At 38.2% G+C, this 23705-nt stretch overlaps 1 protein-coding gene across 10 annotated transcripts in view; it reads right to left on the bottom strand.

Annotated features, from left to right (window-relative positions):
* ACACA (acetyl-CoA carboxylase alpha) overlaps positions 1-23705 on the bottom strand; it is a 331241-nt gene that overhangs the window by 138234 nt on the left and 169302 nt on the right. For all 10 annotated transcript variants that reach the window (XM_003817948.5, XM_008971230.4, XM_055101006.2 and 7 more), the window contains 6 exons: positions 23122-23210; positions 17594-17718; positions 9176-9289; positions 7830-7943; positions 6358-6447; positions 4570-4688 (listed from right to left, as the gene is read on the bottom strand). In XM_003817948.5, coding sequence (XP_003817996.1) covers positions 4570-4688; positions 6358-6447; positions 7830-7943; positions 9176-9289; positions 17594-17718; positions 23122-23210 — 651 coding nt within the window. The remainder of the gene's footprint in view (positions 1-4569; positions 4689-6357; positions 6448-7829; positions 7944-9175; positions 9290-17593; positions 17719-23121; positions 23211-23705) is intronic.

The raw sequence follows: 23705 nt of genomic DNA, 5'->3' as shown, positions 1-23705 counted from the left end.
AGTGGGGTGTGGTGGTGCACGCCTGTAATCCCAGCTAATCGGGAGGCTGAGGCAGGAGAATCGCTTGAACCTGGAAGGCAGAGGTTGTGTTGAGCCAAGATAGCACCACTGCACTCCAGCCTGGGCAACAAGAGCAAACTCTATCTCAAAAAAAAAAAAAAAAAAAAAAAGCTGCAGGAATGGAATTCCATACACAATGAGATTGCAGTCTTGCTTTGATATTACAGCTTACTAAGACACTTCTAATGATGTGCCGGACAAATTTTGTCTACTTCAAAAACACCTAGCTAGGAATGTGAAGACCAAGTGCAAGGAAAGAAAACACAAAAAATTGGTTAAACAAAATACCGTGGCTCATGCCTGTAATCCCAGCACTTTGGGAGGCTGAGGTAGACGGATCACGAGGTAATGAGATCGAGACCATCCTGGCTAACACGGTGAAACCCCGTCTCTATTAAAAATACAAAATATTAGCCGGGCGTCGTGGCAGGCACCTGTAGTCCCAGCTACTCGGGAGGCTGAGGCAGGATAATCGCTTGAACCCAGGAGGCAGAGCTTGCAGTGAGCCCAGATCGCGCCACTGCACTCCAGCCTGGGCGACAGAGTGAGACTCCATCTCAAAAAAAAAAAAAAAACCTGTTTTCTCCCCCAATAATTTTTGGTCTGTACTAGGTATGGCGGCACATGCCTGTAGTCCCAGCTACTTGAGAGGCTGAAGCAGGAGAATTATTTGAGACCAGCCTGGGAACATGGCAAGACCCCATCTCTATGGGAGGGGAAAAAAAAAAAATTGGTTTGTTAACCTCAATTGGGAAAAATATAAAATTCTGTTTTATATTGATAAGTAAAATATGTATGATTCATATACCTTTTCTTTATTCTCACTGATTTTTAAAGCATGCATAAAATATTGTAGTGTAACATCTATAATATCAAGTGTGGATAATTCCTGTAACTACTAAGAATAAGCAACATAAGAATAATAATTTTTCCTCTCTCCACGGGCACTACCAGTAACAAAAAAAAAAAAAAAAAAAAGAGGGCTCAGTGTGACTGTCCTAATTAATTTTTGGTCTAAGAAGAACTGTCTAATATAGCAGCCATTAGCCACATGCAGCTAGGGTAGTACTTGAAATACGGCTAGTTTATATTGAGATATGCTGTAAGTATAGAATACATGCTAAATTTCAAAGATACAGTATGAATAAAAGAAAAAATATTAACAATTGTTATTACATATTGAAATGGTATTTTGGATATAATGGGTTAAATAAGATGTTATTTGAATTATTTTTATCTGTTTCTTTTTACTTTTAAATGTGGCCAATAGAAAATTTTAAATAGCATGTAGCTTGTATTATATTTCTATTTGACAGTACTGGTTTAGAGTAACTGTCAATTATAGCTGTTCATCAGAGTTCAGAGGAGCTTTTCAAAGTGGTCACCTGGACTCTAATCCAAAATGAATCGGGTCTTGAAAGTCAGGACCCCAATATGTGTATTTTCAAATTACCCCTCAGATAATTCTGAGAATCATTAATCTAGAGGTTAGTGGACATAACTGAGCCTTACAGGACAGAGTGGAACAAATATTGGTAGCCCTCTGTAACTTCTTTCTGTAGAATGAGAAACAATATGCTTTTTGCCTGCTTGATCAAAACAATAACATACAAAAAAAGTACTGGAGTTAGAAAAAGAAGAAAAGTACTTGGCTCAAAACTAGCTAAATCTAAAAGAGTTTAGATTTCTGTTTAAGATGAGCAGGCCTATTGTATAATAAAGACTTTGGCCATTGTCTCTGGTTCCTGGAAGAGAGACTAAATCCTTATAATTTCCCAAGTAATAGGAGTGTCATTGTTATTTATAAGCCCCTTGGATCACACCTGAGTTTATGCTAAGAGATGAGATGACTCAGGAGGGGAGCTGGTCACTAGAAAGACCAACTGTGTGATTAGAAGGTTGAGGGCTTTCAGCCAGCCAGACCTCTGGGAGGGGAGATTGAGTTTAATCACGTAGGCTATGATTTAATCAAGCATGCCTACGTAATGAAGCCCTGATTTTAAAATACTCTGGACACTGAAGGTCAATGGAGCTTCTTGGTTGGTGAACACATGGATGTGCTGAGAGGGTTGATAAACTCTGATTCCACAGGGAACAAACTGGGAAGCTCTGTGTTTGAGACCATCCCACACTTCACCCTAAGCATCTCGTGCTTTTGGCTGATCCTGACAATAAAACTGTAGTGCTTGAACTCTGTGAGTTGTTCTGAGGGAATTATCAAACTGAGAAAATTGAGGGGACCCTCAAATTTGTAGCCAGTTGGTCAGAAGTGCAAGTGGCCAGGGGACCCCACTTATGGCCCCATCTGAAGTAGGGACAATTTGGTGGTGGACTGAGCCCTTAGCCTGTGGCATCTGATCTAACTTCAGATGGCTAGTGTCAGAATTCAATTGCAGTACACCAGCTGGTGTCACAATAAGGTTATAAATCCAAATTTTAACAAAAACATTTGGGGGAAAAATATATTTTATATATATAAAAAACATTTTTCATATATATTATATATAATATATTATGTATATAATCTTATAAAACTAAATTCAAGTAGTAAATCTGCAATAACTGAACAAGCTATACTCTGAAACTGAATACATCATTTTATGATCAAACGTGATCATTTGATCCTAAACAAAAGAACTTTAGATCCAAAAAAAATTAAAGAAATTTTAACATTTTTCTGGTTTTCACAAAGATGATTTTATTTTTCCTTTTTATTTTGCAATTATCTTCACCTTCGCAGTTATACCAATAATAATGATGACAATAACAATAATAATCCAGCAGGTTTAGAATTCCACTGACAACCAAGGGAGACTTCAGGGAGATTACAGGATTACTGTTATGTTCAAGTCTGATCTTTATCCACAGGCATGTCCAGACGTTGGGAGGGACAGGCATATAAGTTTTGTAACCACATTGAACTAACCAAGATTCATACTCTTGACATAGAAAGGTGAATAAGATTTCTTAACAAAGCAGTCAAGAAGAATTTCTCTCATTTTTCAGCCAACATTCCCTCACCAAACTGGACATATCCTCAAATAAAAAAAAAGTAGGACAGGGAGAACAATTAAGAAAGACAAGGAGAGTGATGAGGAGGGAAGGAAATCAGAAGCGGCCCTGCAGCCTGACTACAAATCACTGCCCAAAGGGAAGCAGGAAAAAGCAGGAAGAAAAGGAGAACTGCCCTGAGAATTACAAAGAGCATTAAGTATAGCGTGTAGTTCTCTACAATTATTCAAGGAATGCAGGAAAAGAAAGAAGACTGAGTGCTGAGCCTATGTGTGCCATGAGTACTTCGCCGCTCACTGAAGGACAACCATTCGTTTCTAGAAAATGAGATTCTGAAATCCATGGAGGCAAAAATGTACCGAGAGATGCTTGCTAAATCAAGGATATATGCTTTTCTCTGCCAGCCATAAGGTATTTTTGAGGTAGAGAAGTGAAAGGATATTCTGAGACAAAGAAGAGAGGTACTTTTTCTGAAGATGCCTCTGCTCATCTGCCGACCTCTGCTGGATCAACAGTGGCATCCAGTGGCCAAAAGTCTCAGCACAGACTTCTTTGTCTCCAGAAAGGGTTTCTATTGCTTTGGGTGAAGTGGCAATTTAGAACAAAACCATTTCTGGTGTCTATAACTAAGGTTCCCCAAAGACACAGTACTTTGTAATACCAAGTGAAGAACCAAAGGCCATAAAGAAGAAATGGAGAGGGGCAGGTTAAGATTGGCTGTGGTATTTATATTTCCTGTGGTATTACTAAAAAGAATGAAAGTACAGGAGGGGATGAACCTATGTGTGGGTGGAATTCCTAGATTTTCATTGCCTTAGAATACTTTTTAAAAGATAGTCTATAAGATAAAGTATTTTCATTTTAAAACAAAAGCAATTCTGAAACAAAAACGTCCATATGTACATTTTATTTTTTAAAAGACAGGAAGGGACAAATAATGTAATTATCATGGCTTAATTCAGTAATTTATTTGAGATTAAGAAGTTTGGTTCTGCAATGTAATTTTTAAAAACTGATTGAATTTCAACTGCTAAATTCAGGTTGTCTGTTTTAGGGAGATAATGAAACTGGCTCAGATATAACCTCAACCCATAGCAAACATATAGAAAAGAAAAGCATTCCACCCAAAATATTTTTTTGGTCTAATTGCTGATTTAAATTGTTAAAAAGAGTGATTTTTCTGGCAAAGTTCTAGCAAGTAAAATGCTAGTAAATTCTTTCTAATTTTTTAAAAAAGAAAGAAACTATTTCCTCAGTGACATAATACAAGCAAGAATGAATGGAGTAATCCTAAACTTTCATCTTACTTAGACCATAATTTTTCTCTTTATATCAAAGAAGTGGGCACCAAAAGGCTCTTCTCTTTTGGTTCATATTGTTCATTTTTTGCCCTATATTTCTAACTAAAAAAACATGGAATTGTCATACACATTACTCCCCTTGATTCTCATGGTATACCTCTGGCTGGCTCGGGTGCACATACCACCTCAAACTCACCTATTTGGATGAGATGTGGGCAGCATGAACTGGAATTCCACCACACAGGTGTTGTCCTTAAGCTGGCGGTGTTGTACGCTGTTAAGTTCGTAGGCAATATAAGCCCTTCGAACATACACCTGGTTCAAAAGAAACCCTCAGTAAATAAATTTCAAAAACAGAAATTAAGAAAATAGCCCAGAAAAAGAGTCTTGAAACGAGGTATCTGAGGCAGAAGGTGCTCTGTGGGGAGAGAAGTCCCAAGGCCCTATGTATACGTACATATATTGCTTTTATTAATAAAGCTGGAGTCTTAATACTATAACCATGACTACTAATGAAAACAAAACTAGGCTGCCTCTGCTGGACACCTATGTGCACTGTAAACCTTCTTCCACACTAACCTAAACCCTGGAGAAGGTTTAATCTTTAGCAAAAGACAGCATATAGAACTACAACTATTAATCTATTAAGCATGATCATTTCAACAGAAGATTAAGCAGTGAGAAAAATGAGAGGTGCTGATTTTGAGCCACTTACAGAGTGAAAATAGAAGACACAAGCAATCACAGTACAGTTCAACTCTTTTACTATCTCATGTCTTTGTTTCGCGTCCTCCCCGACTTCCCCACCCGCTCAAAATCAGTTTTCAGCAAACCCTGATCAAAAGCAGTAAGGCATAAGCAGTAAGACATAATTTGACATATAATATCTCAAATACATGAACTTGACTTAAGAGTTAAAGGAACAGCAATAAAATAAAATAAAAATAAATTTAAATTAAAAAAAGAAACAGCAATAGGCTACATCTCTGCAAAAACTGTCAGTCCAACCTCACACATTTCACAGCAAATTTGCCATGCACATAAAATGCTACCTGAGCTTCTATGGCACGGGAAGTATATAAGGAAGCTTCTCATTAAATGACATAAAAACACTACAAAACACTTAAATGTTTTAAAACTTTTGGCATTTACTGAGTAGGATAATTTACACTCTACCACAGAGTACAAATAAAAAGTAACACAAAAGAGCTGGCAACAGACTACCGTGATGTTACATTACATAAAATCATCTAAAACACTCTTTTTCCCCATCTTCAAAAAACAACTATTTGGTAACTTTACAGTGGTATTCAGGGCCTGCAATTTTTGTGCTTAATGAGGTAGTGTGCTGTAGTGGAAACAGAAGTCTTTGGAGTCAGATTAGCCTGAGTTCAAATGCAAACTCTTCCACTTATTATCTATGTGATTTTGGACAAATCACTTAACCTCTCAGAGTCTCACTTTCTTCTTACTTCCTAAAGTAACTGTAGGATTAAATGAGAAAGATAAAATACCTAAAACACAGTTCATTAAATGCTATTACTTTCTTTCCTTTGAGGAAGTATTTCATAAGAGCTGCTTGACAATCCAAACATAACTAAAATCAATTTTAATTTGGCCCAAATCACACAATGGTAAGATGACACATGCTCTGATCAGCCATATATTTTCGCTTTTTGTGTTACAAGGAATCCTAACTCATTATGAAATGGGAGAATTCAAATACCTGGAAAATAGAAACTACTGAAAAATGCTGGCAGCTATTTTCCTGTGATTGGAACCTAGAAGCTGGTGATGAGTTCAGATGAAACACTTGAGTAAAGTATCTGAGTAAGCACATACTGTTTCAGAGGAAAAGAGACTAACTACCCTTAAGAACCAACCTTAAGGCCAGAGAACTAGAACTGACATGGCAGCCAAATAGACAGAAGAAACCAGCTAGAAACAAAGGAAAAGGTCATGTCCCATTACCATAAATACTTACCTCCAGAGCTGCCATCCTCACTACTTGGTTGCTGTGATAGAAGAAGTTTGGTAGGACATCAAAAATAGATGTTTCTGATAGGATGAGTTTCTAGAAGATACAAAGACAGGCTTAAGCCTTACATCCAAAGGAGAACAATTTCAATGGACACTATTTGGCATTTGAAGCATTTAGTGAAACCTAAGAATTTTGTCTCTGAATGCCACAATCTCTCTGTGCCTCAGCTTCCTGAGCTACAAAGTGGAGAAAATAAAATACCTATCCTCATAGGGCTGTTGTATTACATGAGTAAATACATGTAAAATTCTTGGAATACTGAATTAACAATGCATTATTTGTATGCTAATATAAGTGTTTATGACTGTTATTCTTTTCTGACATTTATCTGAACTCTCTAAATATTGTCTTCACCAGGCATGGTGGCTCACGCCTATAATCCCAGCACTTTAGGAGGCCAAGGCGGGCAGATCACTTGAGGTCAGGAGTTCGAGACCAGCCTGGCCAACATGGCGAAACCCTGTCTCTGTTAAAAATACAAAAATTAGCCGGGCGTGGTAGTGAGTGCCTGTAATCCCAGCTACTCTGGAGGCCAAGGCACAAGAATCGCTTGAACTCAGGAGGTGGAGGTTGCAGTGAGCCGAGATTATGCCACTGCACTCCAGCCTGGGCAACAGAGTGAGACTCTGTCTCAGAAAAATTAAATAAAACAAATATTGTCTCAATATTCCACTATGGTAAACGCTAGATTTGAACTCCAGTTGAAACCCTAGATTTCAGCTATTAACCAAATAAGAAAAAACATCCTTTTTTCCCCTCTAGATTCCCCAGGAAGAAATGTTACAGAAAGTCTAAAGATTCCCCTGGGCCAGATATAACAATGGTATCCTTGTTTCCAGGTAGAAAAATATAAAGTCATTCCTGAGAAGATAACGTTTAAAAAATAATTGCGGTGGTCCTTCTGATTAGTAGTAAAATTAGACAATAATCTCTTAAAAACGGGCTTCTTATAAAGCTTAATAATAAGCATTAACATAAAATTAAAATTAAATGATACTTAAATAGCTTTGTCTCCAGAAGAGTAACAACTACCTATGTATACATCTGATTCAAATATCATAAATCATCAGAGAAATGTGTGTGTGTATATATATATATATCAGAAATCAACCAGCCTTGTCATTTAATTCTGGCCTAGAATACTTTCTAGGTAAAGTACAAAGATAAAGACTTCAATAGGACACTTCTATCAAGGCAGGCCTATTTGATTTTTAAGCTAAACCACAATTCTAACAGCATTTGTATGAAAAAAATATTCATAAGTATAAATCATTTTAGAAAGTCAAGGTATGAAACTCCATTATATGGAAAATCAAAATTAATTAATTAATTGATTAATTACTTAAACTATGCTTGAGAATAAAGGAGGTAAGAGTCCAGATAGGCAGGAAAGGGTTATATATATATATATATACCTGCAGGTTCTCAATGCAAAATTGATGTCCATACATGTCAATAGCTGATAGGAAGATAGACTCTACTTGGTTATGGCGAAGCTCATATGATGGCAGATGGGAGGCAATAAGAACCTAGAGTGAGAACAAAATAGGAGGCACACATTCCTCGGAGTGATTATTCTAGACTCCTATTAGGCAGCTCTGATACAAAAGCAATAAATATAAATCTGTAAGTGCAGGCATCACAGATAAAACAGAGACCAAGTAAAACAACTTCTAGGTCCTGTAACATAAAGCCAGTGCCACCAAATACTGAATCTCAGTTGACTCTCACCATGATTTGCATTGTGGCCAATTTCCCATGGTGGGTAGGGGGAAGGGAGAGAAAACAGCTTCGATCAAGTTCCATCAGTGTATGTGATTTACCATTGCAAAGCTGCTGGTCCTAGGGACTGCATGACTAGCTGTTAATTGGCAATCAGGTCTGGCAGGGAGCAGCTATGGGAAAGGTAGATGCAGCAGAGCTAGCCTTTTACAACTCTGAAGTAGAAAGAAAGACTAGAGAAAGCTGCTTTGACAGCCCCAGGTACTCAGCACCAAGGAGAACGCATCAGGAAGTAACACCAGTGTGTGTGAGGGGCAGAGAGAGTGAAAGCAGTGTCACAAACAAACAAACAGTGACACGGTAGGATCTGAATACCCTCAGCAGGTCACTGAGAGGTTCAATAGCTTTGAGTAGTTCAGTGACATGGATACAATTGTAGAGAAAGCAGAAGGTCACTGAACAGCTTCAAATGCTGCTTCCTTGTCAATGCCCATGCACTGAAACACAAAGGGAGTGCCAACTCTTGGCTTCCCTGCTGAAACCTTTTGGAATGGAAATGAAGACTGCAGGGTGAAACTAACTGGACTTCTCTGGGGTTGTTCTGACTGCTACCACCTAAGATTCATTTCATTATCTTTCTGCTTTCCACACTTGATTATTTCCTGTACACTTGGAAGTTTTCATCTGCTTCTAAGCTCCCTTTGGGAAGTAAGAAATATTGAGTCTATTTTCTTCCCTGAGTGTCCTTTCCTCCACCTGACCCTGGTTTACTATCACAGGGCTACTAGGGAGGGAAGGGAATGATACCAGGATTTTTTAATGGGGAAAGGGCTTCTATTTTAAAGAGACGCAGCATTAATATTTTCCTTTCTCTTTAAAAAACATACCACATGAAAACATTTGTTCTGAGGAAAATGTGACACATATATAGAAAATAACATGTTCTTTGTAAAGTGATTAAGCAAAAGTTCATTGTGTCCAGGACTGCCTGATCTATGAAAGCCATCCCTCCTTTAAGAAAACCAACAAATGTCCTTACCTGGCGTGCTCGAAGTGCTACTTTGGCATTGGTGGTCTTACTGAGTTGAGTTAGCTCTGTGAGAATATTCAGCAGCTCATCAGTGAGAGTAGGGTCCCGGCCACACAACTGATCCTAATTGTTAATGTAAAAAAGAACATACATAGTCATATTAAAAAGAACAGGTGGATAGGATTTTAAAATAGAGAAAAGGAATGAAAACAAAGTAAACCCAGCTGGATTAATAAGAAAATGCAAACTTCCTATTATTTTTACCCTAAACAATGTGGTAAAGAAGATCCCAGAGGAAGTTTGGCTAAGGAGAGGCAGCCCAAATCCCTCATTCAAAATTCCTAATGTATTTCCTTATAAATCAACACTATACTTTTAACACGCAGAAGGAATCATTAGAGACTAATAAAAGGGGCCAAGGGGATTCTGAGTAAGAAATAATAGATATGTCTCAAAGTTTTAAGAGAAAGTTTTAAATAACAGGGACTAAAGGCCTTCCTGTTTCCCCTCCCACTTTTGGAAAGAAGGTAGATATAAGGCAAAAAGAACCACCCCAGTGGTTTTCATCTCATAAACCAAATTGTCAGCAACCCAGGAGGATGCAAAACAGAAACACAAGAATAAATTATTTATTTATAAACACACACTAACTAAAACACCATCTCATATGCTGGCAATTCTGCATCCCAAACCATTTCTCTTCTTCCTGTACCAAGAAGCATTCCATGATACTTAAACATGTGAATCCTTAGCTGAATTAGAGGAAAAAAACAGGCTCCTACTATAGAATCCATGGTTTATTCAGTATTGGGTCCTTCCTCTTCTAAGAAGTAAAAAATGTTAAGAAAATAATCCCAATCATATTCTGAGAGAAATATCCTTACTGGAGTCCAGTGGAATATCAGTTTATTCCCTAAATTCATTCATTATCCATGCAATTTTCACCTAAGCTGAAAAAAATGTAAATGCAGTTTTTATAAATGTCTGTCCTTTTTGAATTTTACAGAGCTACTTGCAGTAGTAATTATTAACACGACACCATATAAAATATATCCATTTAGATATCACTACCTCTACTTGGAGTTTTAAATAATTGCCTTGGCTGGGCAGGGTGGCTCACACCTGTAATCCCAGCATTTTGGGAGGTCAAGACAGGAGGACTGCTTGAGCCCAGGAGTTCAAGACCAGCCTAGGCAACATGGTGAGACCCCATCTCTAAAAATAAAAAATAAAAATAAATAAAACAAAAAATTTTTAGGCCGGGCGCTGTGGCTCATGCCTGTAATCTTAGCACTTTGGGAAGCCGAGGCATGCGGATCATGAGGTCGAGACCATCCTGGCTAACACGGTGAAACCCCGTCTCTACTAAAAATACAAAAAATTAGCCGGGCGTGGTGGCGGGCACCTGTAGTCCAAGCTACTCGGGAGGCTGAGGCAGGAGAATGGCGTGAACCCGGGAGGTGGACCTTGCAGTGAGCCGAGATCGTGCCACTGCACTCCAGCCTGGGCAACAGAGCGAGACTCTGTCTCAAAAAAAAAAAAAAAATTTTTTTTTTAAAGAATTGCCTTTGTATTTTATAAATATTTATTCTCCCCCTACTACCAATGGGACATGAAAGAAGACCCAAAGGGCCTGCTTGTTGCTGCATGTTAATCTCCCCACTTTGATGATCAGCCCTTTTCTTGAAGAATTTCTATTTCATACTTAACCTTCCCCATCTCAGGGATGCTCTTTATAGACCTTTATCACAGAGGTATAAATAAATGCAGTATAAATAAAAGACGTGCTTTTTCCAAAACCCCTACCTTCCACATCACAAGGTAAACTTTTGAAATACTCAATGCCATTATGCTGGGAAGGTTTCTCAAACCCTTTTTTTTTTTTTTTTAAGAAAATGATATAATGAGATTCTGGTTCCCTAATCCACCAATCAGAGGTCTGCTCTGACTGTCCAGAGTCATAAAACATATGATGGGATTTATAATTAAGGAAGTGCAAGTACTGCTTTCACCCATTTCACCCAGATAATTCACTCATCTGAGTGAGAAAAATAAAAGCTGCTATTAAAGTGAAGATAAACCCAGAGGTTCTATTGAACAGGTAGCACAGATTAGAGAATCTGTTCTACCTATCCTAGGCATAAAAGCAAACAGGAGAAAGGAAATGCAAGTAAGTCTCACCTTTTGCTGAGAACTAATGAGCAAAACAGAATTTCAAAGGAATATGTAAAACTACCAGAAACAGGACCATAGAAAGACAGAAGGAAAGAATTGATAGATAACAGTAGGTAGGGAAACCAACATAATTTTTTCCTACCTAAGTCCCTTTCCTAATGTTCTTAATAGAGCAAACATACTCCTTTTCCGAAGTACTTACTAAAAAGCATTGGAATGACCCACCAAAATGCCTAAAAACATAAGAAGTGTACTGGGTAATGCCACAACTCAACTCCTCTGTACAAAGCCAGACTAAAGTCCCAACATTAGAAACAAAAGCCAACATGACAAAATAAGAGCACTGGGGCCGGGCGCGGTGGCTCACGCCTGTAATCCCAGCACTTTGGGAGGCCGAGGAGGGCGGATCACGAGATCAGGAGATCGAGACCATCCTGGAGAACACGGTTGAAACCCCGTCTCTACTAAAAATACAAAAAAATTAGCCGGGCGTGGTGGCGGGTGCCTGTAGTCCCAACTACTCGGGAGGCTGAGGCAGGAGAATGGCGTGAACCCGGGAGGCGGAGCTTGCAGTGAGCCGAGATCGGGCTACTGCACTCCAGCCTGGGTGACAGAGCGAGACTCCATCTCAAAAAAAATAAAAAAAGAAAAAAAAAAAAGCACACTAATCACCTCCGCAACCTATATCAGATTTGATATGGAATGCATTCCCTTTAAAAGAAATATAGGTTTACCTTTACAGATGAAACTAAAATTTTTAAAAATGGAGTTATCCTCTTGCATAGTTACAGATCATGTTTTGTTTTGTTTTGTTTTTAAGATGGAGTCTCTCTCCACCCGCCTCGGCCTCCCAAAGTGCTGGGATTACAGGTGTGAGCCACTGCGCCTGGCAGTTACAGATCATGCTCTAACTTAAAAGACAAAACAAAGCAAAACACATAAAACCACTTTTTTTAAAAAACCACTTTTTTATTTTATCTTTCCACTATGAGAGAAAGGCAGTAAAAAAGGGCTTCAGGAAAAAACAACAGTATGTGTAAGAAAAGCGAACTATGGAGATTAGAAAAAATAAATGTGGGCCAGGCGTGGTGGCTCACGCCTGTAATCCCAGCACTTTGGGAGGCCGAGGCGGGCGGATTACCTGAGGTCAGTTCGAGACCAGCCTGACCAACATGATGAAACCCCATCTCTACTAAATACAAAAAAATTAGCCGGGCGTGGTGGCACATGCCTGTAATCCCAGCTACTTGGGAGGCTGAGGCCAGAAAATTGCCCAGGAGGTGGAGGTTGCAGTGAGCTGAGATTGTGTCATTGCACTCCAGCCTGGGCAACAAGAGTGAAATTCCGTCTCAAAATAAAATAAAATAAAATAAAATTAAAATAAATAAATAAGGCCGGGTGCGGTGGCTCACACCTGTAATCCCAGCATTTTGGGAGGCCAAGGTGGGTGGATCACCTGAGGTCAGGCGTTCGAGACCAGCCTGACCAACATGCAGAAACCCCGTCTCTACTAAAAATACAAAATTAACTGGGTGCAGTGGGTGCATGCCTGTTATCCCAGCTACTCAGGAGGCTGAGGCAGGAGAATCGCTTGAACCTAGGAGGCAGAGGTTGTGGTGAGCCAAGATCGCGCCATTGCACTCCAGCCTGGGCAATAAGAGCGAAACTCCATCTCAAAAAATATACAAATAAATAAATAAATAAATAAATAAATAAATGTGAAGTAATTATCAAACAGTATGAATTAACCACTATTTTCATTAGTCTATTCTGACTTGGAAGTTTTCCATTCAAATATTTTCTCCACTGTCATCATTAATACTTAGAAAAAAATTGGCAACAGAAAATTATGTATAGAATAACTTCCTGTCTTGTCCCTGACCTAGACACAGCATTCAGGTTCTGCAAGAAAACATCAGGGTTTTTCAGAACCACCCATCTTAAGATGACAACTAACATCCAACAGGAAGTTTATTACCCTCTGTCCTAGAGACAGGCTTCTTTTGGGCAACTGGACAAACAAACATCACCATCTAATCCTGGTGAACATTTTGTAAGGATACCTTTAGATGTTGTCTAGGTCAGCAGATGTGTTTAGTCAACATAAAAAGGTTTGTTTAAAGAGCCAACCTGCTGATTTTGGGATTACAGGTCACTTGCAAAAATCTGGCATCCCAATCCACCAACCAAAGGTCTGTTCCAACTGTCCAGAGTCATAAAACGAAGTGAAAATTATTATTCAGCCATACTGGTACAAAACAGTTATTTCTTGCTTTTACTTTTGACCTAGATGGTAGCTAACTATAGGAAATAGTTCAAATTTGCAGAAATACAACAAACATGATAAAACGTTAAACCCATAGCCAAGGCTGGGCACAGTGGCTCATGCCTGTAGTCCCAGCATTTTGGGAGGCCAAGATGGGAGGCCGAGACCGTTTGAGCACAGAAGTTTGACAGCAGCCCAGGCAACACAGTGAGACCACATCTTTAATTTAAAAAAAAAAAAAAAAAAAGCATAGCCAAAGTTACACAGTTGACTGACAGAAGAAACCAACATAGTCCAACTTGATCTTAGAAGGCAATTCAAAACGAAAAGAATGTGACCTTATGTGTAATGCCCTCAAGACATTAACTATTATTCAGCCGGGTAGGCACTAAACCCAGGATCAGCAATGAACTGGTAGCTTCTTCTAGTCATATCTGCACTTTTTGATATCCCAAAAAATGTCATAGGGTAAGTTTAACAATTGTTAATATCACCCTTATTCAGTGAATGTGGAATCACTGAGAAAGACTTTTCTTCTTTATTTACATATTGGACAAAATTATTTGCAGTCAGGTTAAGTGGAGGAAAGAAAGGTGCTGATCAGCATCATAAATTCTCCCCATCTAAACCAAATCAGGGGTTCATAGGCATGGCATTACTCATATAGAAGCATGGTTTATAGCATGTTCATGTGGACCGTATCAAAAATAAGTTACAAGCAGTGAGGGGAAGACTACTTACCATCAAGGTGGCTAGAAGATATGTACATTGCCATCTAGACAGCTATGAAGATGTTGATACTTTGTATTTGTACCAATTAGCTTAATCTGGCTAAAGATTAAAGAGTTCCTTAAATATCTCTAAGCAAACATAAACAATGTTCTGAGTTCTAAGCTTTTTCCTATAAAGTTAAATTTAAGAAAGAAGAAGAGCTTTCAAATATAAATGTACTATTGGTCTTCCAGACTTTGTGTTAAATTGTGTTACAATGTCCCTTTAAATGGAGGAAACCTGATAGGACTTTAGCCCTTTACCTGATACTTTGCTTTCCAGACAGAGTGAAATATTACCAGAAATCTGCTTGAGAGTCCATGAGGCAAGTTACCACTGGGCAAGTTATGCTAACACCTGGAGAGGATGAAGGTACCTCTTTACTAGAGCAATGCATATCCCATGACATTGACTCACGGAAGCCTGATTTTCTTGATACCTCCCTCCCTGTAGGTTCAAAAGCCCCAGAAATCATCATCTAGCTCAGCAAAGCATACTATCAACATTCCTACTTCTAGAAAGCAGAGAATGGAATACTGGGCACATAACCATCAATCAGGAAGCCAAGATATGCAAAGAAAGGGGAACCAGCAGAGAACACAAGCTGGGGGAGTCGAAGTGCTACCATGTGCAGGTGACATCTGTAAAAGATACTAAGATCCGAGGAAAGAATAATCCAAACAACCAAAATGGCTCTTACCAGCTACTACCATTAATGCAGATGTGGGAGAGGAGGAGGGAGAGGAAGAAGGAACGGGGAGCAGCTAAGCGTTGTCAAAAAGGAAAAGAGGAAGACATGTCTGGCATTCAGTAACATCAGATCAGAAAAGAGCACCATCTTGAGCTTTTACCCATGTTCCATAAGTCACTGCTAGCTGGCCCTGAGCTTGATCATATCATTAACTTCTTGATTTCCAAATCTCTAAGATGAAATGAAAACAACTGATATTTGAAAAGAAATTAATGACATGAAAGCTTAGAGATCCTCTTATGTTAACTGGGTCTCGTTTTGTTTTTGTTTTTTTTTTTAAAGAAAAATGTAATGACACCAAAATAAAGAAAAGGACAAATCTGGCTTCCTGGTTCACATGTTCAACCGTCCTTATCCTCCTCCTCCTCCTCCTCTTCCCATCCCCCTTGTCCTCCTCCTCCTCCATCCTATTCACCCAAACTCAAACTCTGAAACAGCTCTTTTCTCTAAAGAGCTCAGCCTGTTGGAAAGAAAGTCTGGGTACTATCCATGCAGGTAAGAAGTAATCAGGATGACAAGGTGGGAGAAAAAAAGAACAGCGTGGAAAGTCGGAGTCCCATTGGCTTCTGCCTGTCCTGACTGGCAAAAGCAGAAAGCAAAGCCTCAAACCAGTTCTCTGACAGGGCCCAACGCCTCTGCAGCACCCCCCGTGTAATTACACACTTGAGTGACTGGACTCTGAAGAAAATTGAAGGCCTGAGCTCCGAACAGCTGCCATTTTCTCTCTCCATCACACCAGCGTGATTACTTGAGAAATGAACAGCCCTGGCTCAAAGCTACTCCAGAATTCTCAGAGGAAATATGGCTCCGTGTTCCAATAATGAGATTCTTAAGGCAAGCGTTACTTATAATCACTCCGCAAAAGGAGCGAGCTGAGCCCCTATATCTTACAAATTAGAATTTAAGAAACCCAGCGACAGTCTTGGACAATCATTACTCTTCCGCTGCTCCAAGGATTCTAGGCTTTGGTCTATTTTTAGTGCAGAAAACTGTTAAGTTCTTAAAAACGTAATCACAATAAAAAGAAAAACTCACCATAATTAGCTTCCTATAAAGGCAAATTCCACCCCATTCTAGGTCCAAACTGACAGATTCTCCTACCCTCCTCATCATTACCCTTTTCTGACAGAAAGTCTTGGCTTTATCCAAATGAGATTTAACAATCCTTTCATTAAATTAAAAAAAAAAATCTAAATAGTCTTTCTTCCTTCTTTTGACTGACAAAAAAAATTAGCAAGTTGCCATAGATTGTATCATTTCTTAGCTGAAACCTGTCACTTGGGGGAAGTTGAAGTATTACATTGTACTGATATATATATTTTTCCCTCTCAACTGCATCTTTCTCGTTTCCCCACCATCTAGCTATTCTAGGGTAGCAAAGGCAATGAACTCTCCCTATAATTACATATTTTTTAAAGTGGCTATTCTAAAAAATGTGATATGCTTTAGAGTTAACCAGCTAGGCATATAACTGAATGAGTGGCACTCTTGTTAATCAGAGGTGTATGGTAGATAGTTTCCCTTCATTCTGAAGAAATAAAAAATAGCTATGAAGATGTATGTTTTTTTCCTCCATGAAAAAATGATGTAATTAACTTACCAAGAATCCCAATTCCACAAAGAGACAAAAAGAAAACTCTAGGAGTGAAAAGGCACTACAGTCCCCAAAAAGACAGGCATGCAGCAGCAAGGCAAATGCTCAGGACCATGGGGTGAGGGACTCTAGGAGTAGTCCTACTGTACTAATTCCTACAACTAACTCAACCACAATGAGCTAGGAGTGAAGGACTTGCAAGTCATCTTTAAAAATCCTTCAGCCCACAAAAATTCCACCCACTGGCCGAATGCACATTAGCTCTCATCAAACTTACCAGGCTCACTCCCTATTCCTACTTCCTACTAATTCTTATTTTACTAAGTTATAGGGAAAAAAAATCATACATTTACTACCAATACAATAATCCGAGCTTAGATTTTCAATGTAAATAAAAAGGGACCAATGAAGATGCAGAATACATTTAAATTTCTCTGGTCAGAGAGGGGGAGTGCTGGATTTCTATTTATTTTTTTTTTAAGTTTGACATGAGAGCCATTGCTTGTATCTATGGAACAAGAATTAAAATTAGAATAAATTGGCTAAATAAGATGAAATTTTAAAGCTGCTGTCATGATGACCACAGGAATGGTGAAGCACGGGGCATTTCTAAACAGAGTTAGGAGGTATAAGTTCCTGTGAATGAGTATATGCATAATGGCCAGAAAAGTCATTTTCTCACTAAAGCAGGTTCCTTCAGACCAAGGACAAAGGTAGATGTGAGAAACTGTTAATCCACAGCTCAAGCCCCATTCATCCCATAATTATAAAAGGCAGTAGTTTTTTTCTCTGGCCATAGCCATCAAAAGGAAAAAAATACTTTTTGCATATCATTGACGGTCTTTACAAGTTCTGAAAAATGGTACTCACAATAAGCATTGTGACCAGAAGATTCTTCTTGGTGACTTGAGCGTGAGAGAAGATGTAGTTCAGTACAGTGTTCATGTCACTTTTATTCTCTTCCCGGAGGGCGAATACACATTTGTCATAGTGACCTGCACACCATGAAAAGAACTGGTTCTCACCCATGTATAAATGTTCACATTTACATGCTATTTGTTTTGTACTGTCTATAATTTATGAGACGAGCAGTGAGAAGAAACATCATAAGGATTTTCTTGGATGGATTTGTACAGAAACTGGCAATGTGATTTAGTAAAAGGAACACTGGACTAGGAGTCAGGCAATTTGGATATAAGATCTGGGTTCAAGGCCTAGTTCTATTAGCAATTTACTGTGTGCTCCTGGGCAAATCATTTTACCTCTCTGGGCCTCAATTTCATTAAATTTTTTAAAAATTGGGGAGGTGGGTGTACCTTAAAGACTGAAAGATTGGGAATAACTCAAACCCCAGTCTTACTCTAAACTCTCTCATGATTTCTTTAGAAGAGAAATTTCTGTTTAAAAAGAAATGTAAATATCATTAAACTTGATGATCTTTAAGGTCTCCCCCAGAGCTTGAGATTCTGATTCCATGTTTGACTTGCAGAAAATAGTTGACCCTAATCAGTAGGAACAGTTTTAGCTCAAAAAATAAAACCACACCAAACTTAGCAATATCCATGAGAAGTGTGACTGCTACCCCTGGAATCAACATTTTCTTCTGTTAGTCCTTGAAACAGCTAAGCAGTGCCTAGGAACGCCAAATCCAACCCAAGGTATAGATCAAGGAGAACCTTGCATTAAGTCAAAAGGTCTGTAGGGAGACTAAAGTTATGCATATTTTCACTTGCCTTCCCTAAGGCCACCAGGGGCAGGTTAGTTCTGAGTAGGAAAGCTATGTTTTACAACAGAAGCATAAGCCTCTGGTACACTGTAGTGATATCTGCCATGGGATATAAGTAATACTCAGTTTTTTAGAAAACAGCTTACCTCAGAATTAAATTTCCAAGTAAAGAGGAATTAGTGTTTGAATATTCTCAAGGGTCAGAATTTTATGAAATCATGAAAACAGTAAAGGATTATCACCTCAGTTCAGATTCCACGTTAAGTTACAAACCAGAACGGTGACGTTCAAACTGCATTATCATGGTTTCCTAGAACACTGAGTACACTGGACCAGTGTAACCAGGCTTTTAATTATTCTAAATATTAGAGATTGACATAAGCAATTTTTTTCCAAATAAAATTATATTTGAAAAACAATGGACTACAATATCGAGAGAGCTGCCAATTTCATAAAAGACACATTTAGACAAAAAGGGAAGCTGTTTAAAAATTAGCTGTTCTGTATTAATATTTTTCTCTACCAAGACTTAGCTTTGAAGTGACAACACAAATAAACTTTGGCAATAGGACCAGGGGAAATAAAAAGAACACATTTACCTGGGGTGAGGGGAGACATTAACAGAAAGAAAGCAATGATACTTTGTTTTTTTTTTTTTTTTACTTTGAAGATCCTGCATACCAAGACACTCTTTTTTAAAAACATTTAATTGGCTGGGCGCGGTGGCTCACCCTTGTAATCCCAGCACTTTGGGCAGTCAAGGCGGGTGGACCACTTGAGGTCAGATGTTTGAGACCAGGCTGGCCAACAGGGTGAAACCCCATCTCTACTAAAAATACAAAAATTAGCCAGGCATGGTGGTACACACCTATAATCCCAGCTACACAGGAGGCTGAGGCAGAAGAATTGCTTGAACCCAGGAGGCAGAAGTTGCAGTGAGCAGAGATTGCACCACTGCACTCCAGCTTGGGTGTCAGAGTGAGACATCATCTCAAAAAAAAAAAGAACAACACACACCAAACAAAAAACAAAACAAAACAGTTTAATTATGAAATATATATACAGAAGAATATATAGAATATATAGTATCAGTTGAAATAAACACCCATGTGATATTTTAAAGCCATTAAATTTTAATAGAACATCTCTAGTATCTTTGAAGACCCCTGCGTACCCCTCCTCAGAAACAACTACTAAGCTGAATTTTATGTTAATTATTCTTTTGTTTTTCTTAACTTTTATCACCAATGTATGTATAGCTTAATTTTCCTGGTTTTTGAACCTGAAAAAAATGGAATCACTGTACCATTTCTTTTCCTTAACATTGTATTTTTGAGATTCATCCTTTTGTTCAGTGTATGCCTTGGTGCATCCATTTTCACTGCTGCATAGTAATCCATGGTAGGAATATACCAGACTTCAATGATCCACTCTACCTATGTATATTTAGATTGTTTCTTGTCTTTTTTAAGATTATGAACAGTGCTGTCACAAATACTCCTGTATATGTCTCCTAGTAAACATGTGTAATAGTTTCTCTAAAGTATATTTTCTAGGAGTAAAATTACTAGGTTAAAGAATACAAATAAGTTCAACTTTATTAGGTACTGACCAACTGTTACCAAAGTGGTATACCAATTTGTATTTCCATGTACAGAAGCAATGAAGATGATGATGTGACTTTTAAATTTTTGCCACTCTCATTGTGGTTTTGGTTTATATGCCTCTAATTACAAATGGGATTGAGCATCTTTGTGTAAGTTTATAAATTATTTGTACTTCTTCTTCTGTAAAATATCTTTCTATATCTTTTGCCCATTTCTCTATTAGGATGTCTTTAACTTGATGATTCATACCAATTCTGTAGATACTTCTAATTATTTTTTAGATATATATTTTGTAAATATCTTCTCACACTTTGTAGCTTATATTTTCAGTCTCTCTTTTTTTGGAGACTGTGTCCTGCTCTGTCAACGGGGCTGGAGTGCAGTGATGCAATCACGGCTCACTGCAGCCTCGACCTCCCCAGGCTCAGGCAATCCTCCAACCTGAGCCTCCCAAGAAGCTAGGACTACAGGCACATAACACTACACCTGGCTAATTTTTGTATTTTTTTAGAGACAGGGTCTTGCTATGTTGCCCAGGCTGGTCTCGAACTCTTGGGCTCAAGCAATCTGCCGGCCTTGGCCTCCGAAAGTGCTAGGATTACAGGCTTTTCAGTCTCCTTATGATGTATTTTGATGAACAGAAGTTCTTGAGTGGAGTTTAAGTAATCAATCTTTTCTTTTGTAGTTTGTACTTGCTGTGTCTTATACAACAAAATCTTCCTATCCTGAGGTTATAACGATATTCTCCTAACCATTTAACAGCTTCACCTCTTTAGTACATATTTAAGTCTTTATCGGGAATTGATTTTTGTGTATAGGTATAAGATAGGGATTCCATTTCTTTCTTTCCTCTTTTTTTTTTTAAATGAATAACCCATTGTGCTGGTATCATTTATTGAAAAAAAAAAAAATCTATCCTTTCCCCATGATCTACAATGCCTCCTCTATCATAAAATAAGTTTTCATATATGGCTGGATCTGTTTCTGGGTCATTAGGTTCCACTGATCTATAAATCTATCTCTACACCTATCTCACAATTTTTTAATTAATATGGCTTTATATTAAATCTTGATATCTGATTAGGCAAATCTTTTCACCTTGTATTTCTTTGGAAGTATCTTGGTTATTGTGAGACTTGTCTTTTATAATTTATATAAATTATATAATTTATATAAATTTTATAATTAGCATTACAAATACACTAACAGAATTTTTATTGAAATGTCAATCTACAGATGAATTTAGGAAGAATCGGCACCTAATAGTGTACATTCCAATTTAAGACCTTGATAATTTATTTAAATCTTCTTTACTATTATAATATTCTTGATTATAATTTTCTCCAAAAGAGGCTTGCACATTTTTTGTTAGATTTACTCCTTAGTATTTCATCTTTTGGGTTGCTATTTTATCAACTAATTAATTAATTATTTAGAGACAGGGTCTTGCTCTGTTGCCTGGGCTGAGTGCAGTGGTACAATCATAGCTCACTGCACCCTTGAATCCCTGGGCTCAGGCAATCCTCTTGTTTCAGCCTCTTGAGTAGGTAGGACTATAGGCTTGTGCCATCATGCCTGGCTAATTGTTTTTAATTTTTTGTAGAGATGGGGTCTCACTATATTGCCAAGGCTGGTCTCAAACTCCTGGCCTCAAGCAATCCTCCTGTCCTGGCCTCCCAAAGTGCTAAGATGACAAGCATGAGCCACTACATCTAGCCTGCTATTTTAATTTTTTTTTTCCTGAACTGCTTTTCTAAACAATTGCTCTACTGTAAACAAATACTGTTGAATTTTGTATGTTGACTTTTGTATTTAGCAATCATGTTAGATTTTAAATAATTTAATAATCAATCTGTGAATCCTTTGAGGCTTTCTAAAGAGACACCCTATCATATTTAATAATGGCAGATATATTGCTTTATTACTTTCTAGCTCTTATACCCTTTAATTCTTTTCCTTGTCTTACTGCACTGGCTAGGACATCCACTATAATGCTGAATAGAAGTAGTGACAGCAGGCATCCTTGTGTTATTCCTAATCTTAAAGATAATGTTTTCAACGTTTTACCATAATGCATGATGTATCCTGCAGATTTTTTTGTGGGTCCCTTTTACAAGATTTTAAAAGTTCCATTTCACTCCTAGTTTCCAAGAGTTTGTCATGAATGGATGTTAAATTCTGTCAAATGCTCCCTCTCCACACCCTGTTATCTTGAGATAATGAGCACGTTTTTCCTCCTTTCATCTATTTCATGATAAATTATATTAATTGACTTTCTCCAAACTGATCAACCTTGAATGCGTGGGATAAAGCCAACTTGGTTGTTATGTATTATTTTGCATGTTATTGGATGCGGTTTGCTGATATCTACATGGGGATTTTTGCTAGTCATGAGTGGCATAGGCTGCTTTTAAAGGAAGTGAAAAGGAGCAGATAAAGGAAAACGTTTCAAATTTCAGATAATGTTTCAAATTCTGTGATGTTTCACTGCCATCTTGTGGCAGGAAGCAATGTCAGCAGTACACAGCTTTAAAATTTTAGCCAAGGTTATTTCACACTTAAGAGACAATTTATCATTTAGTGAAGCTCTTCAGAGAAAGCCAGGGATAAAGTCCACCTAAATGATATACTAAAAAGTATTGGAAAACCTGAACTTGCTCTTCCTAGATGCCTCTGGTTCAATTCATGGATTAGCTGCCAAGAATCAAGCTCTTCAGATATGGGTTTCTCAATTTCAGCCTGTGATAACTCAACCAACTTACACTACGCAAGGTCAAAAAGATATCAACAGGAATGGTAATCTCTATTAGAAAAATTACTTCAGCCCTTTCTCAGAAGCACACTGGATTCCTAATTTCATCAAGCTGTGTTTCGTTGTTCTTTCTTTAGAGCTAGTGGATATAGAGGTTTAGTTTTTAAGGGAGTAGTGATAGGAGACTGTTTATTAATGGGAAGTGTTGTTGACAGGAGGGGGCTTAGCTCTTACACAGTCCTATAGGGATAGTTTGGGTTGGTTAGCAGAATCAAGGCTTTCTTAGCTAGAGAGTCCTCAGGAAGAGGCTTACCATTCTGGAATTGTGTCTCTACTCGCAGGTACTGCCGGAGCAGATCCATCACCACAGCCTTCATGTGGCCTCGGATGCCACTTCGGTACCTAGGCAAATAGAAAGTCTCCACTGAAAAACCTGATAATCCAACACTATTAAGCAATAAACCCAAAGGCCAAATTCACCTCCACGACATTCCACTGAACTGCTTTCCCTCTGAATAAAGAACAGCCTAAAATGAACTACAAAATTAACTTAAATTCTAAGCCTAAAAGAAATCTCACTATAGACAAGACCTTTTTTAATAAAGAAGAAAAGACAACAAAATCCTGCATAGCCCCACCTACCAACACCTTGATTCAGTTCCTACTGCTAAGTAGAAATTATTACCATACTCTTGAAATGGCTGAGATATCTGAAAAATTTATAAGTATCTTAAAGTTAAAAGTGTTCTGTGAGGCCGGGTGCCTTAGCTCACATCTGCAATCCCAGAACTTTGGGAGGCCAAGGCAGGAGGATCACTTGAGTCTAGGAGCTCCAGACCAGCCTAGGCAATATGGCAAAACCTCTTATCTACAAAAAATACAAAAAAATTAGCCAAG

Source organism: Pan paniscus, chromosome 19, assembly GCF_029289425.2.
Source record: "Pan paniscus chromosome 19, NHGRI_mPanPan1-v2.0_pri, whole genome shotgun sequence".
In the NCBI taxonomy this organism is placed as follows: Eukaryota; Metazoa; Chordata; class Mammalia; order Primates; family Hominidae; genus Pan; species Pan paniscus.
This window is presented reverse-complemented; position numbering and strand designations above follow the sequence as displayed.